Source organism: Chenopodium quinoa, unplaced genomic scaffold (genome assembly GCF_001683475.1).
Source record: "Chenopodium quinoa cultivar QQ74 unplaced genomic scaffold, ASM168347v1, whole genome shotgun sequence".
NCBI classification, from domain to species: Eukaryota; Viridiplantae; Streptophyta; class Magnoliopsida; order Caryophyllales; family Amaranthaceae; genus Chenopodium; species Chenopodium quinoa.
The window spans coordinates 605,211-630,051 of NW_018743623.1; the positions used below are offsets into that span (position 1 = coordinate 605,211).

General features: G+C 35.5%; 1 protein-coding gene across 3 annotated transcripts; it reads right to left on the reverse strand.

The window, feature by feature from the left end:
• Positions 1–597: 597 nt before the first annotated feature.
• Positions 598–24,423, reverse strand: LOC110683178 (heterogeneous nuclear ribonucleoprotein R-like). Of its 3 annotated transcripts, none has more exons than XR_002503574.1 (13): positions 23,135–24,423; positions 17,302–17,391; positions 16,985–17,221; positions 16,543–16,764; positions 16,357–16,465; positions 15,758–15,913; positions 14,354–14,415; positions 14,190–14,269; positions 13,991–14,064; positions 13,868–13,908; positions 13,295–13,337; positions 6,564–6,648; positions 598–1,165 (listed from the first exon to the last, which is right to left on the reverse strand). XR_002503574.1 is itself a non-coding variant. In XM_021859524.1 (12 exons), the coding sequence occupies exons 1-12, from the start codon at positions 24,290–24,292 to the stop codon at positions 6,644–6,646; spliced, it is 2,277 nt and encodes a 758-aa protein (XP_021715216.1). In that variant the 5' UTR covers positions 24,293–24,423; the 3' UTR covers positions 598–6,643. The 3 variants fall into 3 exon arrangements, 1 of the variants encoding a protein (XP_021715216.1); XR_002503573.1 differs by having other exon boundaries at positions 598–5,694; XM_021859524.1 differs by having other exon boundaries at positions 598–6,648.
• Between the last annotated feature and the right edge of the window lie 418 nt (positions 24,424–24,841).

The following is a 24,841-nucleotide window of genomic DNA, read 5'->3' on the forward strand; positions in this document are numbered from 1 at the left end:
TTTCGGGGTTGCGTGGGGTTTTTCAGGGTAGTTAAAGGGTTTTTCGATGTGGCTAGCGAGTTTCGTGGTGGTTGGGGGTGAGGGTGGGCATGGCAGGGTTGCAGTTTTGGTGGTGGTATGGTGGTGGTTTGGTGGCCCAAGGAGAGATTTAGAAAAAAAAATTAACAGGTTGTAGGTAAAAGGGATTGTTAATGGAAGATGGGGGTCAAAGGTGAGATTGTTTCTGGAATTTCAAAAGGTGGGATTGTTTCTGGAAGACACACTAAAGGTGGGATTATTAGTTTTCATTTTTCCTTTTTAATATACTAAATGATAATTTTTTAAACATTCTCATAAACTAAATATTCATTTTTTATTACTGAATGTTTATTTTTTATTTTACGTGTTCATATTTTTTTTCACTAAATGTTCATTTTATAGGCCGTGGTGATAACTGCACCAGAGTGTAGCTAAGACCTATTGTGGTATATCTTCACTGAGGCTAACAAGAATGAATACTTACGTTGTAGCTCCTAATATCATGACTCAAAAACATTTTATAGGGATGATTGTGGCCATTTTCCATTTTATGGTCTAGATCGAAACCAAATCGGATGATTTAGCCCCAATGATGGTGACATGTCAATGGTTCACCTTTATTTTATTTTAGGTAATAAGTTTGGAAAAGAGAATTATCCGGTGTTACAACAACCCTCGCAAACTACAATTCAAGCAAACCTACGATAAATTCAAGCAAATAATCCACAATCAATAATAATAATTAAATCACCCTTAAATATGATCCACAATTTAACAAGTAATCCACCCAAGTATGATGGTGGTTGGGGCGCAACTTAACCTAAGGCTTTGCCTTTAAGCTACTTTCTTCTTGGGCCTTGGCTCTTGAGCTCTTGACTTTAGGCCTCGGTTCTTTGATTCATGGCTTTCGGCTCTCTTCACTTGGGCTTGCAATGCTAAGCCATCACTCAATGAACCAAGCTCTTAATCATTGAGCTCCATTTCTCTTGCTTGACCTTGGCTTCAAATTCTCTCGGGTTCGATATTCGGGTTTCAAACCTTGATTGGTCTTAAAATGCGATCCAATCTCCAATATCTACGTAGTGGTCCAATATTTGTTCAAAAAATTGCCGCGAAAATCGTAGATTCCTACAAAATAATACCAACACTACGAAAACACTAGAGAATACATATTAGTAGTAAAAATAACTCCAAAGAACACAAATATGACCGTGAGATAGCGGATATAATACTACTTCCTCCGTTTCCTAATGTTAGTCTCATATATGTATACCGATGCAAAACTTTAATCACAAATATCTTTAATTTCATACTAGCAAGCAAAAATTATAAAAATTAAATACTCCCTCCGTTTTTTTTATAGGCTAAAAATGAGATTGCACGAAGTTTTAGAAGCTTTAATAAAATAAGATGATAGTGAGGTAGATAAGGTTATTATTTTATTGAAAAGTAAAGTGGTGTGAGAGAGTGTGGAGACCGTTAGAGGAGTGAGAAATGATAAAGTAAGAAAGGTGAGGACATTAGTGGGTAAAGATATATTAGTTTCAAAAATGGAACTCTAACTTATAAAAAAAACGGAAGGAAATAGTAACTCTACCTTACAAAAAAAAAACGAACGGAGTATTAATAAAGTACTCATCGAGACGAGTAAAACTAACATTAGGAAACGGAAGGAGTATATAACACAGACACCCCACCTTCTCCTTCTTAGCCACATTACAAGCCATGACCTTCAGATGTTTTAACCCTAGTAGGCTAATATGGAGTATGCTTTCTAAAAGGTGATGAATGAAGGAAGCACTAGGAAAGGGGAAAAAAAAAGGCAAAAGTAAAAGAAAAGAGGGAAATGTAATCCCACTCAGGTTTGTTTCTTGAAAGACGGAAGCTAGATGGTTAATTTCTTACTATTGTGTTTAAAAAAGAAAAGAAAAGAAAATAAAATGAAATATAATAAAATTGTTGTATAATCGTTTAATGGAGTAGGTTTTGACCACCACATTCTAAATATCATAACTTAACCTTGAGTCTTCATTGATGGAGAAAGTTACTTTTCAAGCATATGGAGAGGATGGTTCGTGATGAGATTTCTGATCTATTCTCATTCCTTTTCTAGCTCCTACTTGAACGCTTGTGATGTCACTTTGTAGCCACAAGCAATTAATTGTGATGTCACTTAGACGCTTATGATTTGAGCTAGGGGGGAGGACATGGCTTGAATTTTGTACCAATCATGTTGAGTATCGCATAGGTTTGCTAGTTTGGAGTAAGTCTGCTAAATGCTCGTTCTTCGTCTTCCAGTTTATGCTCTATTTACTTGTTTTGGAAAAACTTTGAATCATTGCATGCATGACTTTAGAGGGAACCATACATCAAGCTTCTTTTGGTTACTTAAACTTTGATTGCTTGTGGACAAGCATGGCTAGTTAAGGGGAGCTTGATAACTGGAGTTTTGATCCACTTTATATGGTATTTTTACTTTGCTTTTGAAGCATTTTTTCCCCTTTATTTTACTCTGTTCTAACCTCCATTTCTTGTTTATCTTCACTATTCTAGTCTTATTCAGACTTGTATAATTTTGACCTATTTTTGGTGTTTTAGTGGTTCCCTTGAATTGGCTTCACCCTTTTTGCAAGTCTAACGATCAAAGGTAGTGGATTATCCAGGAAAGCTCAAAATTTGAAGATCTATCTTAACACCAGTAGAGAGGATTTTAGGTTTAGTCGATGATTATTGTGCTCCCCTTGCAGAATTGTTGGAGGCTTGGAGCCCTAATGGAGAGACCTCCCCAAGTGCATGTCACAATCTCTTCAACACCTTGGAGAGCCTCTCCTACATGTTAATGTCTCATACGAAATTGTAGACCTTAGAGGCTTAGACCTTATTATTGTAATTTTCATTTCTAATCTCTAATCAATTAAAATTGGTAATTGGCATAGAAACTTCCTTTGACCCTCTTTTGTGACTTATCCATAGAAAATTAGAGTCATGCGTAATCTCGTTAGATTCATCTCGATGTCTACTTTTCAAAAATCAAAACCTTGTAATTTTTACTTAAGTATAATATATATTAATGATCAAAGTATTGTATCGGCAAGCATGAAATGACAAATCATGCAATTACGAAAAAAAAAAACGGAGGAAGTAGTATTTAAACTCTCTTGGGTTCAACCGTTCATCCCGTTCTTACCCTTGCTACTAGTTAGTGAAACCGAGTTTAGTTATTACTTTATAGATGAGCACACTCTATCATAAGCAAGCATATGCTATTTATAGAAAGAAAGCAAAGTGTGTTGAATAAATAAGAACTTTATAAGGGAAGTGTATTAATTAAAAGGAACAATGAGAGTATTATATGTAATACCTTAAAATCGCGTGAATCTGTGTTTTTGTTTTTCTTTGTTGATCTTTCTTGCATGCGTCATAATAATTTCTTAATCTAAGTTTACTACAATAAATTTTGTTGCAACATACCACCAATTGCCGGAATGTGAATTTAGACCATTTTTCCGGTGTTAACCTAGCTTAATGAACCCTAATCCCCCCCCCCCCTTCTTTTCCTTTCATTGTCTCTTTCGATTTTCCTCTACTCCACCTCTGTTTCTCTTTCTTTCCAACTTAAGGAAATTAATTATCTACTAACCACCCCAATACACCACCGACCATCCCAATTCCACCACTGACCACCCCAATACCAATACACCATCACCGAACAACCCAAAACCACCAACCACAGGTCGCCCATCCATTCACCCGCCCCAGTAGCAAAACCCACCCATCCAACCCAATAGCAAAACTCACCCCAATCGATCGCGACGTAGCTACCTAAACCTATCCACCACCATCATCCCGAAAAATCATCCAAGAACAACTCACCACCATAAAACCAATCCACTTCCATTCAAAAACCCCATATCTAAGCAGCGATTCGATGAGGGAAAAAAGGGTGGCACTGATTGCACAAGTAAGAGAAGGGGCAGTGACTTGACAAGGGAGGGAAGGGAAACATAAAAGAAGAGGGAAATCGAAAGAGAAAATGTCATTAGGGGGAGAATTAGGATTCGTAATAAGGAAAATCTAAAGAGAAAATGTCATTAGGGGGAAATCGAAAGAGAAAATGTCACATGCGTAGCCGGAGAAAGTGGTCAACATCCACTTTTCGGCAGTTGGTAGTAAGTTGCAACAAAATTTTTTAAAATTGGTGGTCTATAACTTTTTAAAGGTGGTTTATGACAAAATTTCCTAAAACCTATAACAAAAGTCTATTATGAGGCAAAGTTAGTGTGTCCTTGTGAGTAAAAATGTTGTTAGACTTTAGACATTGAGTTTAGTGTTATCGTATACACATCAACTAAAGCAATAAAGCAAATTGGTGGCTTTTAACTTTGGCAAAGAGGAGATTTTCTAAATACTTCCTCCGTGATTTTTTAATTACATCACTTTGCAAATTACGGACTCCTAGACAATTTTTAGAGATGAGAGAAATAGAGAGAATAACAAATGGACCCATGCAATAGGAGAGATAAAGAGTATTTATTAACTAAAAAGAAAAGTGATGTAACTAATTTTAAACTTCCGTTTTAGGAAAGTGATGCAACTAAAAAGAAACGAAAAAAGTAAAAGTCTTTGTCTATTTTTCATAGTTCTTCGTTATTTTACGTCTAATTTCTGCATTTTCTAATGGTAACTACGTGACTTATTGAGGTTTAAAGTCAAGTTATAGACGAAGTTGGACATTAAATTTTATATTCCAAAAATCTCAAAAGACATAGATGATGCTAAAACGAAAATCTCAAAAGGGAAGGATATATTATCAAGCTTTTTTTTTTTTTTTTAATTAATGCATTCCGCCACTAACCACTAGATATAGTATTACAGAGTAGAAAGGGAGAGAGCACCATGGACCAAAAATATTCTTGTGAATGATACATCACCAATACACCATTTAGACACATCTTGACATATAAGGCCCTAACAATTTCATTTCAGTAAAAATAATTTTTAATCTGTAAAAAAATTTAATTAGTAAAAATCGGTAAATTGAAAAAACAAACATAATTGAGAATCAGTAAAAATAAGTTTTCATTGGTAAATAAATTTCAGGCAATTTAATTAATCGCATTTCAGCAAAAATAATTTCAGTTCAGTAAAAATAACAAAGTTTAACAAAAATAAGGTAAAGAGAATAGGGTCCAACTAAGAAAACTCAATTACCTAAACTACGAAAATCTCCCAACAAGAGAAAAGGAAAAAAGGGTGCACTACTTCACGAGTTTGGCAACATAATTATTTACCTTTAAAAAAATTAAAAATAAATAAATAAATAAATAAATAAAATTAAAAAAATAAAAAACAAAAGAAAAAAGAAAGATGTAACAGTCTTAATTGAGAGCTGATGAATCTGTTACATAAATTATGGCTTAAAAGATACATGTTCTTTCTTTGCAGATTCAACTTATAGGAAATTGAAATGAAGAACACAAGGGATAAGAGCAGATGATGATACTTCAAGAACTCAAGAAGTATGCAGTTTACTGTACTGTAGTTGTGCAAATCATTCGCCAAAGGCTGAGTCACTTACAAAATGAGGTTCCATTTGCTTTAAAAGGGTTGCTAAAATACATTTCAACTTTCTATATCAGGCCAACATATTCAATGAACTTTTCTGGGTTCAGGGCCCTGCAGATTTTGTTGGCACATTACACATTTTTTGTTGTGTGACAGAATGAACACACAAATTTTTTGTTGTAACCACAAAGGATTGTGTTATCAGTTTAGAATTTTTCGGAAATCTTAAGGGAGTGTCCAAACTATTTTTGCAAATAAGATTATTTTTTGCCATTTTGGCTATTAAAACTGGCAAGGGAAGCAAGGATAACATTCTCCATAAATATGAATTATTTTGTCTCTCAAATCTTTACTTCAATTTTGGCACAGAATGACCATATACATTTACACAGTAAAGAAAGAGTACAATGACATGTAGGTGAAAAAATGTGTGAGCATTTGAATCAGAAATTGGTCAAATTTTAGTTGGCTATTATTTGACAGTTACCATGATGAGTCTTGAAAGATGGAGATGGGCCATCAAAGCAAGGAGTAAAGAATTGAAGAGAAGGCTAGTGCCAGATGTGATGCTTAGTTTAAAGTACAATTTTGCGCTTTGGGTCACCGATTGGATCTTCAGATTCCACAAATAATGTCATTGAAATTTTGAAGGCAAAGTTAAGATAACAATTTGTTTTGTTATTGAATCTTTAAAGGCGAAGTTGTGGAGGTACTTGTCATAATAACACCATAAATAATGTCTTGGATAAAAAACTTGAGACTGAGTTTAACATCTTATGGAAAAGCTAGGATGGATTGTTTCAAAGCAATATAGTATGGAGACTATGAACAATCCATGCACATTGAACAAAGAAGACAAAAACATAAAAACTAGTAGAAGAAAAGGCGGGTTCTAAATCTAACAACCTAATTATAGAAATTACAAGGAAAGAAAACGAAATATAATTACCGATTTAGAATCACACTAATTGGTGGCTCACCATTTTTGATACCACTCCATATCAGCTTGTAGCATCACAAGTTCACTACCAAGTTGCTTTTCTCTTCAGTCCTCCAACAGTCAATCTGTTTATGTTTTTGTGTAAACAAGTGATCTCATGAATATAACAAATTCTTGAAGTACTTTATCACCAAAGTAAAAAAAATGTTTCGCATATATATCATGCAAACATTAAGTTACACATTATTTTCTAAAAAAAAATAGTCAAAAGCACCACCAAATTCCAAAGCTAGGTGCAAAAACAAAGACAACAGATGTGTTTTTAACTTGTTCCACTAAATAAAAAGAGAACAACGCAAACAAACACTTGTGGAATTAGCAACAATTGGTACATTACAATGGCTACAGTTAAACATTTGTCGGATGTAGACGAAGTTTACGCAATGGTTTTAGGCAATTGTTGCCCGAACACCATTGTAAATCAACACTAAAATTGGAAATGTAGCAGTTTCATGGATTAGGTAGTTGAATGAAATAAAAATCCTTTGTTACGATTTTGATATTGTAGTAGTTTAAATCTATTGGATCTTTATGGGTGAAAAAATATGGGAGAATCTTCACAAAGTGCTGTAATTTGAGTGTGTGACACGTAGGAAATGAGCTAAGTAGCTAATCCATACCTCTAACACTAGAGCACAACTAGCGAAGTATATTTGTTTTTTAGAACAGTTCAGCTATAGTCTGTGCTGCAATCACCGACTCCAAGATTTCTCTAGCATGATCTTAGCCTAATTAATATCCTCAATTTCTGAAGATCTTTAAGAACCTCCCTTAAATATTCTCTAAATCAACCACATAATAGTACTTCGCCTTTCAAAATTGAATCTGAATCCTACTCTCATCATCATCCATACTCATCAAAATATTCTTAAAATCTCTTGAGGTCACTTTAGGTATCTCTTTTGGGAGGTCTTTGATAAAATCAGGGAAAGGTTCAGTATATTTACCAATCTCTTTCACACTAAATTGTAAAGAGGCTTGCTTGTTAAACTTGAAACCCTTATTATTGGAGTCATATAATTGATACATGGCTTTGAGAAGGGTATTTAAATTTTCTTTTTTTTGGATAAGGCCATGACAACAATTTACAAAAAAAAAAAAAAACTAGAAAAAGACATTGCTGTCGTTTTTTCTTCATCCAAACAAAAAAATTTAGTCAACCTGGAAATCTGGAATCCAAGAAAAGAAAGTTCAGATTATGAAGTTTAGGACATAAATTCAAGATAAGTTGTCGGTAAGAACAACTCTTAGAGAAAGCATAAAATCCTAGACTGGGAAAAAGATAGAGGGAATCTAAAAAGACCAAGCATCATCCTGTAACACAAGGAGAGTTGTATTGCTGAAAGAATCAAACTAGCCTTGTAAAGAACAAAAAGCTGTATGGGCATTGGTGTGCGCTTTACAAGAAAGGCAAAGAGGCAATATAAAACTAGTTACTATAGGCATAGAACGGGAATTAGTTTGAAAATACTGGTTTCAAGTCAAAGCACTGACTGAAATGCATTGTTTCGCTAACTCTCCTTTTTATAGTGTAGTTTGATAGCTTGCTATTTAGTATAATTTGAGCCTTGGTATTGTGAGAAATCAATGTCTTAGTTCACTATTTACTCTATTTTTATTCATTTTTTGTGTATCCCACACTTCACGGGGTTGTTATTGTTTTTTATACTATTTTAGATCCAAAGAAGCAAAGCACTTCGTCGAAGAAGCAAAGAATTTAGAAGCAATGAGAAGGAGAAATGAGGCTACGATGGCTAATAGGAAAGCAAGGAAGAAGAATTAAGTCAAAAAGGGCTTATGAAGACCCTCTCTCTGTCTCTCACTCTTGTTAATTTTATGATTTTTATGCTTGTTAATTGCTCTTGCATGCTCAATCCATCTTGGTTTTATCTCTCCATTATTTAAATTGAATTCATGATAGCTTTAGAATTGATTGTTAGAATACTTTCCACCATGTGTAGTAAGTAGTTAATTAGCTAGGGGGTTGGGTAAAAACCCAACCAAGTCATGGATTGATTAAATTGGATGTCTTCATGTTTTACCTTGGACTAATGCTGCTTGTACTTGAATTGATTGATTGCATGTGTATTTTGGTCCCTTACTCACATTAAATATGGGGTTTGGTAGTGAGTCTTTTCATGTGCAATTGGATTATATCTTTTTCATGATTATGGTTGTCTTGTTTCAATGATTAGGATGCTTTAGTGTGATAATTTCAGGGAGAAATCCTAATTATTTGTGCTTCATGCTATCTCAGAATGATCAAAACACAAACTCGAGTTAGATATCCACTTCCTACCATTGAGGCTTGTTCCTTATCATGTCTGATCTAGGAAATGTTTATGTTGTGACTTTGAAAAAGACAATGTTAAGTTCCCATTCTATCACCCCGAGTATGATTCATGTCTATCCGCTTTGTTGATCTATCGGTTTAGTAGGTGTTGAATCCCATTCGCCCTAGCACTTATCTCCAAGGCAGTTAATTAATCAAAATCCCAATTTGTGACCGAACTAACTTATAATTGTTTCATATTCTTGGTGTACTCATACCCATTCCTTGTGAATACGATCCTTTGCTTGCCCTATACTTGTCTTAGGTTGGTTTAGGTAAAAATATTGTTTGACTTTAGGTTGTTTGACCAACGACCAAATATCTCTTTGCCATAGTTCGATCAACTCTCCTTTCCATAGTGTAATCCAGTAAACTTTACTTTCCATAGTGCCTCTCCAAATATAAGAGAAATGGTATTACTAGAAATGGTTTTTGAAATTATCCCTCTATGCATAATATATTGTTTTGCACTTTATAATTTTATATAGCCCAGCTTAAATTTAATTTGCATCAAACCATATTTATGCAATTGAATTGTTTTTTATTGTAGGGTTAATGAATGGAAGCTAAATAGACCCATAAATAGTCCTAACAACTCCGTGAAATTCAAAACCCGGGAGAGAATGACTCGAAAAACAAGCCAGTCATAATCAAGTGTATCTCCTAACCAAATTATTTTGTTTGGATGAGGAAAGAAAGAGATCATTGTCTTAACTTGGTTTTCTGCGAACTGTTATTAGTCTTATCCAATAATCGGAAATTCAAACATCCTTCTCAAAGCCATGTGTCAACTTTATGACTCCAAGAATAATGTTTTCAAGGTCAACAACCGAGCCTCTTGACAATTTGGTGTAAAAGAGGTAGCTTTAGCTCTAGACAATAAAGACACCAGGATAGAGATGAAATGCTAGTCCTTTGCCAGATTCAAAAACTGAAATGCTTTAAACAAGGATAAGCTAGATAGTCATACACTACTCATGTTCAAGCATTCCCTTAGCATTTTAGAATATATAAGAGAAAAGATGAATAGAAAATTGTGCAGCAAGGTAGGGATACTGGGTTTGATATGAAGATGTCTAACTAACTGAGTTTGAAGGAGTGTTAGTAGAGGCTGCAAGTTTTATCCAGGTGTGAAGATGAGGTGAGAGTTGGAAGTGATGCAGTGAAGAGATGATACAACATCATAACTAGCCAAAACATCCATGAAAATGTGGCACATCTGTCACCTAGTGCACATTTATGCGAGGCTGTTAACTAGCTTGTTTTGTGAAGGATAAGACCCTTGTACAAAATATGGCATGTTTGTGCTTGCTTTGTGAAGGATAAGACCCTTGTACAAAATATGGCATGTTTGTGCTTGTTTTGTGAAGGATAAGACCCTAGTACAAAATATGGCATGTTTGTGCTTGTCAGGTTTTCACGCGAAATTCTTAACTGACTCAGAATATGTATGCCCCCTTTGAACACTGCTCCCGGTTAGCAAGTTAGGAATTACGTCTCTTGGTTTGGTATTTCTATAATGTGGTTTTGTATATGTTTTGGAAAAGCTATATATATTTTTTTGCTTGACACATTTTTTACCAATACAGAACTTTAGACAAATTTAATTGACTTTTATTTTAGTACTCCCTCCGTCCTTTTATTAAAAGCTTGTATTCTTTTCTGGGCTGCCAAAAATTAAAAGCCTATTTGTGAATCTTTCTATTTTAGGATATAAAATTTTGACCAAAATAACCTCACCCCCTAAGTTTAATCCCCTATATGTCCCAAAAAAGGGTGAAGGTTAAAAGCTGAGCTTTTCATTTTTATTTCATTCCCAAAACCGACAATTTTTCTCTCACTCTCTCTACACTCTTTTTCAAGCGTTTCGGTTCTTCAATTTTTTTTTTTCTCTGGTTCATATCTGTCTTTCTTCGATTCTTTGCACTTAATAAAGATTTTGCAAAGAAAATTCAGTTTTCTTGCACAACTACAAAACCCCTTTATTAATTGTTGAGTTTGTTAGCAAATTTTGCTTAGATCTGGAAATAATTCCCACTGTTCATTTTCTCTCTCCTCCAAAAATTCCAGTCTGGGTTTTATTTGTTGATTTATTGTTTCATACCTTGATTTAACTCATTTTTGAGTGATTGTTTTTAATTGTAAATGTTTGAAAAAAGATTTGGCCGAGAGAATAAAATGAGGGTTATATTTGTTGATTTACAGTACAATGATGGAGTATTGTTTACACCTTATAAATGAGTCAACAATAAACACTCGGCCAAAGCAATAATCATCTACCACTCATCCTTCAACGAGCTTTAAACCTAGCATTGTACTCCATTAAAGGAAACCTAATCTTTTCTCAAAAAAAAAAAGGAATCATTTACCTAAAAAGAATATATGAAAAGGGAAGGAAAACTGAAATGGGGGAAGAGGAAATTGTGTAGATTTAATTTGAGGGGAGATGAAGTTGTACAGATTCAATTTGAGTGGGGGAAGTGGCGGAGCTGAGCCAAAGGGAGGAGAGAGACAGTGATTTTGGACAACTAATTTTTCTGATTTTTTTAAGCATTTCAATTTACTTCCTGGGTTTTAAGGAATCTACAAGTTTCTTAATTCCATGAAAAAACCCAAATAGGCTTTTAATAAATAGACAAAGGGAGTATATGATAGGCCCATATACAACAAGCCCTTACATTGTACTTTGTACATCTTCCATTGATAGATAAACATATACTTCCTGCTTATCTTTCTGTTCAACGTTTCAACTTTTACATTATTCACACACAATTTAGATTTCTTTAACTATTTATATTCAAATAAAAAAATAGTCAGATTATTCTCAAAGTATACTTTCAAATATTAAGTTTTTATAATTTTTACTAATTAATGGTGGGCAAGCGTGAAAATAGATATGTTGCAACTAAATATAAACAAAGAAATTAAATAGTAGTGATAAGAAAATTAAATCATGGAAGTAATTAAATGTTAAGAGGATAAATGCAAAATTTTAGAAAAACAAAGAGAATTAATAAAATACGAGTGAGGACTAAAAGTTAGTGAAATACAGGGATTAAAGTATATGGAAATACACACACACACAAAAAAAAGGAAAGAAAATTAAAGTATTATCTTCTTTCACTACGCCCAATCCAACTCCCTCAATCCCCAAAAATCTCATATAGCTTTCAATAACCTTCCTCCTAAGTTTTCTTTGGTCTTACTCTAACCCTCACAATCCCATCTTTGCACTCTTTAAGCCTCTCCTAACCAAACCAGTGTGTCTTACATGACCAAACCATCTTAAGCGATTATCCCATATCTTATACTCAATAGGTGTAACCTCTACTTTGTTCCTAATTACCTCATTCCTCATTGAATCCTTGATTTCTTTCTAGTATGAGTGTATGACCACACATCCATCACAAGTTCACAACACATGAACACACACATCACCAAATTCATCTTAAGAATATGACAATATTTCACAACACCATATAATAGGGTAAGTCTATTTGTCATGTGGCAGGATGTTCCCTTCAATCTATGGGGCATGCCAGAATCACATATGAACCCCGAAGCACTCTTCCAATTCAGTCTACCCACTTTATTTCTACAAACACCATATCCATCCAATTCCCCATCTTTTAGAATAATTGATCCTAAATAGCAGAAGAATTCGAAACCTTGCACAATACTCCCATCCAAGGAGATTTCCTTTGCCTCCCTACTTCAAATTCCGCTAAACTTACGCTCCAAATAGTTTGTCTTACTTCTACATAAAGCCTCAAGACTCTAATGTCTATCTCTAGAATTCCACCTTGGCTTCCCACCTACTTTTGTCTCGTCAATTCACACAAAAGCATCCGCAAACATCATGCATCATGGTATTTCTTCTTGAATTGAACTGATCAATGTGTTCATAACTATTGCAAAAAGAAAAGGGTTAAGTGTACTCTTTATGTACTCCAATATCAACTTTCAAAAGTGGAGACTGTAAATTTTATTTAAGGGTAGAGGTCAAACAATTTAGATTCCCTAGGATACACTTTCTCACCCCACCTTACCTACTAATCCCTCCACATAAGGAATGTAAGTTTATAATTCCATATCTTATTTTGCAAAATGTTCATAACAATATAAGCAAATTCTTCGGTATTACCACACAAGGACTAGAACTATATATCCTATAATGAGAGAATAGAGATCTCTCCTTACACGTCTTTGCAAGTAGGAGTTTTCTTAACACCAATGTAGCAGCATGAACACGAGCATTTTCACACAAGCACATAAGGGCAATAAAACTGTCAACATGTACAATGTATGCAACATGGTTTCCAACATGGTGAAGTGGGTAGTAACAATGTTGTTAGCTTTTCTATAGTTCAGTTACTTACATCGTCGATATGGGAAACTGTGTTCATGCGCTTTATCCCTGATCTGCCATGGCAAGAAACAGCAGAAGCAAGTCAGGAACTCATTGCACTGCACCATGAGGCATGAGCACAGGTGCTCTAGGAAAAATAAAGATAAGAAACCTACTTTACAATCATTTTTTTCCCCTTTTCTTTTGTTTGGGGAATGGTGGGAGAAGGGGAGGTAAGGGTTTGGAAGTAAGCAATTACCAAATATTTGGTGGGTGATATCATAGCAACACAGTTTCAAGTCTTTCAACTTCTAACCACCAAATGTCAAGTTTAGATATGTGACTGGCGTAAGGGAGATTTTTGGAGGCAAAATGATCTATAATCCACAACAGCCAACTAGGTTGGTGGGTAGATGTCTCAAAGATACATGGTAGAAATATTTTCAATAATTTAATGAAATGACAGGCAAAGTGACAAGGATACTAGAAGATCATAATGCTGCTTTTTTCCTAGAGCTAGAAAGTTTAAGATAACCATCGGGTTACACTGAAATAATACGCAACTGCTAGTAGCCTAGGTATAATTCAATGCTGTCCAACATACCTCAACATTGTTTGCATAATTTCTGGCTCCATAAAGTGATCCTGGTGATAAACACACCGCTGTGTTATGAATACAAAAGGAAAACCATTCAACCAAATCGTTGAAAATCCCAAGTCAACTTACCAGAAGTGTACCCACCATGCCGTTGATGATAGGTCATAGGGTTTGTAAGACCATTAGAAGGCATTATATTTTGACTGAAAGAAGCAACAAATAGCTAATTATTTAATGACAGCGTGACCCACAGCATATAAGAATATGAAGAGAATACTAACTGCAAAAATAAGCTGCATTGATAGGTTTAATTCAAATAACAAACCACCTAGAACTTGCAACAGAATAAGGAGCATCCAAATGGTAGTGAGGATATCTGTTTGAGATTCCATGCAGCGGATCAGTTTCCTAGTAGCAAAAAACAAAGGAAATATTATAAAAAGAAACAAGAACCAAAAGGCAGATACAGGTTAAATACTTAATATCACTTACCATATCAGAATATTGGCGCTTCCTCCCAGATAAGGGGTTAGAGTAGCGCATATCCATGGGTCCTGCATATAAATCCATCATAAAATAAATTTCCTCAAGGTTCAATTCAGTTGATAACAAGAGAATTGCTAAAGAGGAAATCTCAAGATCCATCATAGGAAGGGGAACAAATCCCAAACATAAAGGGCAGGCTAATTCTAGAAATTTAAAGGCCCAACAAGAACAACCACCAATTGCCTAAATGCAATAGTATAGACATAATTTAACTAAGGAAAGCCAAACTAGAGATTTAAGCAATAACCCCCAGATGTGGTCATCCCCTCCCCCCCTCCCCACCAAAAACCACCCACCTATGGTTAGCAGATTAAATATTTATACATAATGCCAGGGAAGGTGCTGATACTGCTAAACACTAGAATTCTAGAAAATACCGAAGTGTCAAGGGCACAACAATAGTGTGGACCAGACGAAAATTTCCAGATGCTTACTCTAACTCTTCAAGCTAAAAATGTTTCTTACGTTTACAAAAAGTGCTCTACGTATGGGTATTCGCCCACCCATATTTGCATCCTTAGCTTCCCAAACAAAGTAAATTGCATGCTTCAAGGAAACAAAACAGATGCCCAACAAGGAAGCTATGGTGAAAAGGTATTGTGTAGACACCTAAACATGTCTCCCCGACCACGTGTCTCATCAACTAAATGAGATAGTTTGGGTTTAAGATTAAGATAAATAAAATACGTGTCTCAACAGCCTATAAAGGGATAAGATTAAGACACGTGTCTCATCAGGGATAACTACGTATCTCATCAGCCAATAAAGGATTAAAATAAATAGTTTGGGCCTAAGATTAAGATAAATATGAGCTAGAAAAGTTAAATTAAATGGATTTAAAAATAAAACTAAGTACTCCTTTATTTCAACACTCTACCCAAACCAAATGGCAATGAAAGGGTTCCCTCATCATCAGGTATCGGTTGGGGAGCCATTTTTAGGTGTCTACATATTGAAAACATTTTTTTACGCATGCTTGCTTCTTTTCTATGATTAATCGCTTATATTTGTGTTGGTATGCTTCTAATCTATTATAACGTTTCATTAGGATTTTTTTTCCTCCCTATGGTTCATATTGTCAAATGTCTACCTAAGAAGAAGTTCTCTCACGTAAATCCTTCATGCTAGAGAATAAACATACAGCTGACATCAAATTAGACTCTAATGCCCATCATCTACATTTACAGTTGGATGGTAGATATTGTAAAGTACTTCGCCGTATTTATTTTAGACCAAAAAAAGAGAGAGAGAGTCTAAGTTAGGGGAAAAAATACAAATCAAAAGCATATCTTGGTCAATGTATGCAATGAGTTCCATAATGCAAACAAAGCAAAGAAAGAATCTGATTACTGTTGCTTAGGCTCGCATGTGGTGATCTCCATGAAGCTTGCTCCCTCAATAACTGGACCAACTCAACATTTGTAGAAGACATATCAGGAACTTGAATACCATGACGAGGTACCGTACGATGTGTCCAGTTTAAAGGCTCACTTGGCCTAACTTTACCTGCATAAAGTCAAAATATTTACCACTAACGGCATTGATAAATTATGAATTGTTAATATATATCTTAAAGCACATAATTCAGGAAGCTTTACAGGCATAGCAGAAATAAGGTCATTAGACATTCACAGATACATTTTAAAGAACATCCATCACTGAAAAGAAATTAATTGCAAAGAGGGATTATATTAAGAATTAAATCAAACAGAATACCCAAGGATTATAGAGCTTAAATACTAATAAGCTGGATAAAGCAAGTTCAACAATATAAAAGTAAATAATTATTTGCAAAAAATACTTCGTATTAATGAAAATTTATACATAAAACTTTGCAATGAGTAAACCAATCACCAAAAGCAATAATCAATCAAAATTCAGTCACAACAGCTAAGTTCATCTTAATCGTCTCAAACAAATTATTGACAACAAGCATATGATTTACTCACTGTGACTGGCTTTTGGCATTGTTTTGGGGACCTCCTTGGCAAAAGGTTTTGCAATTGGTCTTTGATTTACCTTTGGCTTTGGTTTAGCAAGGGAGACTTTCACACTTACCTAAAAACATAATTGCATTTTAGTTAAGTCATAAACTGATACAAGCATTCAAAAGTTTTATGAATAAGAAAGAAAACCTTGCTTTCGACTTTGCTGCTTAAGTCATGACCAAAAGATTCAATGCATTTGATAGCAGCTTCACGAGTTTTAAAACTGATAAATGCAAAGTCCTTCCTCTTGGTTGTTTTTAGATTCCGAGCAAGAACGATATCATCTATCTCCCCAAACTTCTTAAAAGTATCTCTCAATTTCATTTCATCCCAAGAGGAAGGTATAAATTCCGCATATACTGTTTTGACCTGCAAAATATTAATTGCACCACAAATAATCATGCTTAATTAGGAGATCCTCAAATATCCTTAAAAGCTCCAAATATATTCTTACACATGTTAATGAAAATCTATAATGCTCTACTTGAAACTGTTCATTGACCACTTGCAAGTTTGCAACTGGTCATTAGGCCAAACATTGTGAGTTCCTATCCATCCACAGCATCAATATATTTTACATAACATATACCTTTAGCATTTCTTCTTCATCAAGCTCCTTCAAAGGTTCAGCCCAAGCAATCTTTAATTTTTTATTTTTCCCAAAAACATCTTTCTCTTGAAGCTTCGTATAAGCAAGCTGAGCATCATTGATGGTTAAAAATTCAACAAATGCAAACCCACGATTACATTCGCTGTTATTCGAATCCACCATAACTGTGACCTTATCTATGTTTCCAATACCAATCCTGTTCAACAAACTGACAACCTACCCAAACATAAGTTTAGTTAGTGAAGTCGCCCTAAAGAGTGTGCTTTTTAAGAATTTAAAAAGTGCATGAGTCTTACATCTTCATACTTCCATTTCTTGTCAATGTTACCAAGAAAAATTGTATCATTGCCCTCGACAGGGGTTGCACCACACTCCTTGCCACAAATCTTTGATTGCATGAATTAAAAGAGCCAAGAAAGATTTTAAAAAAAAAAAAAAAAAAAAAAAAAAAAAAAAAAAAAAAAAAAACCAGTTAAACATCATAAAAAGGAAAGTATTTTCAAATTTGCACAAGAACATGATAGACAAGAATAACGTTCCAAATTGTATTATGTAAACGATGATGATAAGGTTATTAGAGTCTAGGCATAAAGTAAGTGGCGGTGACCCAAAATTAGGTGAAATAAATTATCATTCATATAGCCGCTACAGTGCTGATTAAAAACAATTCCACTGCACAGCATGAGTAAACTTTATTACCAAAAACTAAAATGGGCATTAGTTTTCACAAATCAAATTAGACTTGTCTGGTCTGACTACTTGAAGCACAATAACAACAATCTTGGACCATTTAACACAACTTGTGGCTATGTTACATTGACACCGGTACGGGTATCCAATATTGGTACGGATCTAAGTGTCCAATACGTCATTTTCAAAAATTTGGAACACGGGGACACCGTCTTAACTTTGGACTCGGGTATAGATACGGCAATAAAAGAAAAAAAATGGATAATCGTGGCAAGTTCCCATAAAAATGATAACAATTTTTATTATAAAATAGACTATTAGACTGTATGATGTAGTACTACTACTACCTAATACTGCCAATTTAAATGAAAAAAATACTCAATAACTCTTATCTACTGTACGAGTACTTTAAAAAGCATACATTAAAATTTTTTCAAAAAAAGAAAATGGAGTGTGGATCCAAAATAATTCTCTAGCCATTAATTACTGTATTTATTTCTCTCTACTCTATATTGCTGAATAGTTGGAGTGTAGATCCAAAATAAAACTCCACCATTCCTCTGTTGAATATGTTTGAGTGTCCGCCATTTTTAAAGCTCCAAGACTCCACCTTCAACCTCTTCTCCGCCATTTTTGAATCTCTAAGACAACATTGCAATACCCGAGAGCCAATTGGCGTGTCCGGAACAAATTTCATACCCGGATCCTCAGTACAAATTGCCATGTGGATAAATTATTGAAAACTTATTACTTTTGAAAGTAGATCCATCAAGTATATCTTCAGGTTCAAACTTCAAAAGTCTGTTTGGAAATGTTGTAGTTTTGGATTTCTGGTTACTTAGTTTTTAAAAACAAAAAAGATTTGTTCGGTGTTGGTGTTGAAATAAACAAATTTTGCTAAAGTTACACCATAAAAACAAAAAAGGGAAACCACATTTAGTGGTTTTAAACAGCTTTGGTTTAGTAAGTCACCCTCTCCTCTCTCCTTTATCGATGCACAATTCCTCCTAAAATTATTATAGCTGTTTGTTTTCTAGAAATTAAAATCCCTCTATTTCAATTCTACAAACATGGAAGCTTGTACAATCAATTTTTTTTAACAAATTTTTTTGCAATTTTCATCAATATTTTTGCTGGTGGCCAGATTCAATATTGTTCATCAATGTTTTGAGTTTTCTTTTCTTTGTTTATCATTTTGATCTAGTCTTTCTCATGGCCGAAATGAATTGATTTATTTTATCAGTTTTTGTACATCGTCAAGATGTTCTCAATTTCTCATTCTTGCTGCTGGCATAAATTGTTCAAGATTATGGAATTGAAATTCCAAGTTTTTGTAGATTGATCTTGTAATGAAATAAGTTATGCTCTCCGCCTCATCCTAAATTTGCTGATGAATTATAAGTGATGCAAAAATCTGAAATTATGTTCCTCCCCTCCCCTCCCTCTCTCTCTCTCTCTCTCTCTCTCTCTCTCTCTCTCTCTCTCTCTCTCTCTCTCTCTCTCTCTCTCTCTCTCTCTCTCTCTCTCTCCCTCTCTCTCTCTCTCCCCCCTCTTTCTATGGCTCGAAAACTATTAGGTTTGATGTAATTAGGGTGATGAATGAAATAATTAGATTCAGGTTGCAATTAATGGATGGTAATGGGTAGGAAGAGGAATGAAGGTTATTTGATAACAGAGATTGATGAGTACAGAAGACGTGTGGTTTTAGAGGTCACCCATCAACAGTGGTGAAAAGAAGAAGGTGTAATGTTTTAGTTCTATTTTAGATTAATAAAAACTATTTTCCATTAGTTTTAAAATAAAAATAAAAGTCAAACCACAAATCAGAGTTAAAAAAAACTAAAAACAACAATGAGAACAAACCCTAAAGTTTAAGTTTCACTTTCGACTTTCATCTAGAACTCTAGAAGGTTCAAATCCAGACACAAGGAGCAAATTAGCAATGAAGATTGCTCTTTGAGATTGAAACGACGTACAGCAACCTTGGGGTTTATGTAATGAACCAACCTAGGAGAAGGGCCTAAGCGGACGACAAAAACAACCTTAACAAGAAGAGAGGTACAACAAAAAAGTGTAAAACGGAGCACAGAAGGCAGCCGCCACTTGTGCACATGAGACAAAAGCATGACTTATCCTAGGGATTAAAACCATGTACATAAAAAGAAAGTGGGTGTGGTAGGCATTGCAGACAAGATAAGGGGAAATCGCCTGCGTTGGTTCAGGCATGTAAGACGGAGACAACGAATCGAGGGTGCACCGGTACGAATAGCGGAAGAGTGGGACCATGGAGGGTTTAAACGAGGGAGAGAGAGACTGAAAGTGACTTAGTTGGAAGGAGTCAGGAAGGATATGAAGTATATGGATTTGCATCAGATTATGAGAATGAGGTATTTGATCGTAACGGATGGAGGAAGAACATTTTTGTGGATGACTATACGAAATAATCACTTTTGGTTCATGTAGCCGACCCCACTCATAGGATTAAGGCTTTGATTGATTGATTGATTGTTGAGGATAGTTTTTATTTAATCAGTAGGATGAAATTGCCATAATTTCTATCAATATTCAATATAACTGCAAAGCCAAAATCAATCAATCAATCAATCAAAGCCTTAATCCCATAAGTGGGGTCAGCTAACATGAGCCAAATTTGATTATTCTGTGTAGTCATCGACATAAATCTTCCTCCTCCATCCCTTACGATCCAATGTTTCATCCTCATGCACATCCATACACTTCATAACCTTCCTATCTCCTTCCAGCCAAGTCATTTTCGATCTCCCTCTCCCTTGTTTAACCCCTCCATGGTCCCACTCTTCCACTCTTCGCACCGGTGCACCCTTGGGTCTCCGTCTTACATACCCAAACCAACGCAGGCGATTTTCCCTTAGTTTATCTGCAATAACTGCCACACCTACTTTCTTTCGAATAACCTCATTTCTGATTTCGTCTCTTAGAGTGTTCTCACACATCCACCTTAACATGCGCATTTCTGTAACCTCCATCTTTTTAATGTGCTCCTTCTTAGAAGCCCAACATTCTGTACCATAGAGCAACACTGGTCTTATCTGTAAAATTCTACTGTAAGGGAATGCTTTAGTCGCATAACACTCCCGTGGCCGCTCTCCATTTAAGCCACCCCGACTTTATCCTGTGGGCCACGTCTTGATCAATGTCACCATTCTTCTTGATGATCGACCCCAGATACTTAAAACATTCACTCATGGTCAAATCCTTTCCATCCAAACTCACCACTTCATTGCTTGTCCCCCTCTGAGTACCAAAACGACATACCAAATACTCAGTCTTACTCCGACTTAGCTTAAACCCTCTAGATTCCAACCTTTGCCTCCATTGCTCCAACTTGGCATTAACCCCATCCTTAGTTTCATCCACCAAAACGATATCATCTGCGAACAACATGCACCATGGAACTTCATCTTAAATTGGTCTAGTTACTTCATCTAGAACCGTTGCAAAAAGAAAAGGCTTAATGCAGACCCTTGATGCAATCCGATTGTAATAGGGAAATCTTTTGTCAACCCTCCACATGTCCTCACATTTGTTGACACATCCCGCCGATACATATCCTTAACCAGGTGCACGTACTTTCATGGGATACCTTTCTTCAACATTGCCCACCAAAGTACCTCTCTTGCCACCTTGTCATAAGCCTTCTCTAAATCAATAAAGACCATATGAAGATCCTTCTTCTTTACCCTATAAAACTCTATTATTTGTCTTATCAAATGGATTGCTTCCACAGTAGATCTCCCCGGCATAAAACCAAACGGGTTATCTGAAATGCTTGTGCATGCTCTCAACCTATGTTCAATCACCCTTTCCCACAACTTCATAGTGGTACTTTCTCCAACATATGATGACTTCCATCTTTGTATCAATATATCTTACTAATTTTTTTGATTAAGTGTCATTGCTCTATGCATTGGTGAGATTGCTACTGTGCGGGAACCTTTCAACTTTGGTTCAGTTTGAGTGTTAGTAGCTTTTTGAACATGTCTTCTCAAGTAGCCGCACAGTAGCGAAGGAGGGGTTAATTTTCTGGATGCATCAGATAACCAGAATCTAGAAATCATGCAAGGCTCAGTGGGTGATCATTGATGGTCATTATATTGTATTGGACTCAAATTGCTGCTACCTAAATAAAAGGAAATTAGCAAGGGAAAGATTTTCTGTCAAAAAAAAAAAAAGCAAGGGAAAAGTTGGTTCTTGATTGCAAAAGATTAAAGCTATTAAACTAGTAACTTTAGGCTACCACTCTCCAGCCTAATCTTTTCTTCTCTCTCTTTTTATGTACATGGTTTTAATCCCTAGTACGTCTACAATGAGGGAAATCGTATGCGGAGAGGGAGGAGACCATTTTTAGGAAGGTATCGTGGTGGTGGACGGGTGGTTATTAAAAGGAGAGATAGTGGATTAGGGAGGAGAGAGATGAAAGAGTAGATTAGGGTCTGTTATGAGGGAGAACAGAGAAAATAAGAGAGGGTTATATTGGCATTTAAAAATAAAAAACTTACCCAAATTAGAAACTTGTTAACTATAAAGAAGGTTCCCTAAAATGAATACATGTCAATTAATTTAGAACAGAGGAAGTAAAGTATAATCACCATTAGATAATTGCTTCCTCCATTCTTTTTAAATTGACATGTATTGATTTTTACACTATTACAAATTCTACTTTGACTAGCTGTAAGGATCTTGTCGGAATCGTTTTGTTGTATATTTTCGTAATATCAGCTTTGTATAAATTTACTTATTGATAATTAGATATATTATCGAAATTGTGCATAGGTAAACGTGATAGACAATCACGTCAACTCTAAAGGTAGAATTGTTAATGGCCCAAATTATATTTGACATGAAATCCTAAACTAATAACATGATCTTAACTTGAGACAGAACTCACTAGACCGATAGTATACTTGAGTCTGAGACTAATCCATTTTAAACCTACGGTCCAATCCAAACTTGACCAGAGGATCATACTATCCGAATTTGAACAAAACCAAGTACAAAACTTTACTCCTTTAATGCTTTATACTCATTTGGTATATAATATTGGGTTTATGTAATGCTATTTGAGCATAGACAATCAATATATTTTATATTGCAATAGTTTAGGGGACACTAGTCATATTTCACAAATTCACATCAAACATACAGGCTAAAATTTTCAAACAATATACAATTCATGATCCCAGGCCATGAGCCAATATATACTACTATGTATATTAAGTCAACATAGCAGAACAACTTAATAGTGTCTTACCATAGGCAGAGAAGATAACAGTTATATAGAGAACTCATAAATCTCATAAAATCAACCAGAAAATGAACCACTGCACACCTAGCCTCTATTTAGCAACAAAACAGCAAATGAATCAAATAAGCAAGAAAAGCAGCAGCAGTAGCATATACCTCGACTTTGGCAAACTTATCTAACGCTCTTTTGGCCTCCTCTGCGGACGCATACCGCAGAAACGCAAACTTCTTCCCAGTCTTACTATTCAAAATCAGCTTCAAGTCCACAATTTCACCAACCTCTGCAAAAACCTTCCTGATATCTTCCTCCTTGACATCCTTATCCAATCTGCCAATAAATATCTCCGTCTTTCGCCTCTTCTTTCGCTCCATCGCCTCCAATTCCCCTCTAAACAACTTCCCCTCTCCTTGACCATCTTCCACCTCCTCTCCCTTCCCGCCCTCGGCAATAACCAAACCCTCACTTTCCTTTCCACATTCTCCACCCCTCTCCTCCACATTACCCTCATTGTTCGAAACATTCTCAATTTCCATCAATTCACTTCCTTTTCCTACTGCATTCTCGCCTCGATTTTCTTCTATAACATCCTTCTTCTCAGCAACCTCCACCTTACTCTCATCCTCCTCCATCTTACAAACTAAAACATCGGAATCATGACTTTCGGCCTTTAATTGAACACCAACCTCAGCAGAAGTTGTTGAATTCGAATTCAAATCATGATTTTCCACCTTCAATTGAACACTACTACTGGCACACTTCGATTCCTCTTCTCGAATATTCAACATCGAATCATTAATTTCCTCCTTCAATTGAACACCTTTTCCAGCAGACTTTAATTCGTCTTCATTAACAGAAGCTGCAATTGTAAATTCAGGTTTCGAAATGGAATCAACATTACCACCAACCTTATCAATTTGATCAATTTTAGAATCAATTTCAGACTTTACAACCTTTTTCGGAACTCTCTTAATCACCTTCTTCACAATTCTAACAGTCTTCTTCACCACCTTCTTCGCCTTCCCAACACTATCCTTATCCTTAGTCTCCTCAGAACCCAAAACGGTGTCGTCTTGAGGTTTCACGGCGGTTTCCGGCGCTTGTGCTTGATTCTCAGGTAGCTCTGGTTTTCCGGCGATTAGGGTTTCTAATGATGGAGCCAAAACGACGTCGTTGTCGGGAAGAGGAGCTTCAGTGAGTGGTTGGTGATTATCTGCATGTATTTCTTCGGCGGGTTCGGTTGAAATAGTGGGATTTTCTGGCGGTGGTGGCTTTTTCCGGGTGGCAGCGCGCCGTGGACGGCCCTTCGGAGGCATCTGAATGTTGGGAGGAGAGAGGTGGGGTCGTTGAAGGTTGTTGAAATGGGTGTGACTGTGTAACTGTGTATTGAAGAGGGGGACTGAATCAAATATTTAATTTGTACAGATGATAAAAATTTCAGGCCCGACCTCAACATTAAGGGAGCCAAAGTTACACACTTTGATAAACGTATTTAAATGGCAATTCAGTAAATATTTAGTTTTGTTTTCTGCAAAATGGCTTTAAAAAATATTTTTTTGCTCTATTGTCACATGCAATGAGGAACCCCTGTTTAACGCCAATTTAATTTCTAGAAGTAAATGGGGTTACTTTATCAAAAGAGAGAGAGTGTAAAAAAAAGAAAAAAGGTCTGATAATAAGTAAGACTATATCTTCTTCATGGATGCAGCAACAATCCAACGGCCGGTAACCGGTTGCTCCTCCACCTTCTTCTTTATTTATTTTTATTTATTAATTTTTTCTTTTTCCTATTCCATCTTCATCATCCTCCAACTTCTTCCTCCTCCACCTTCTTCTTGTTTTACTGCTCCTCTATTATAGTAGCT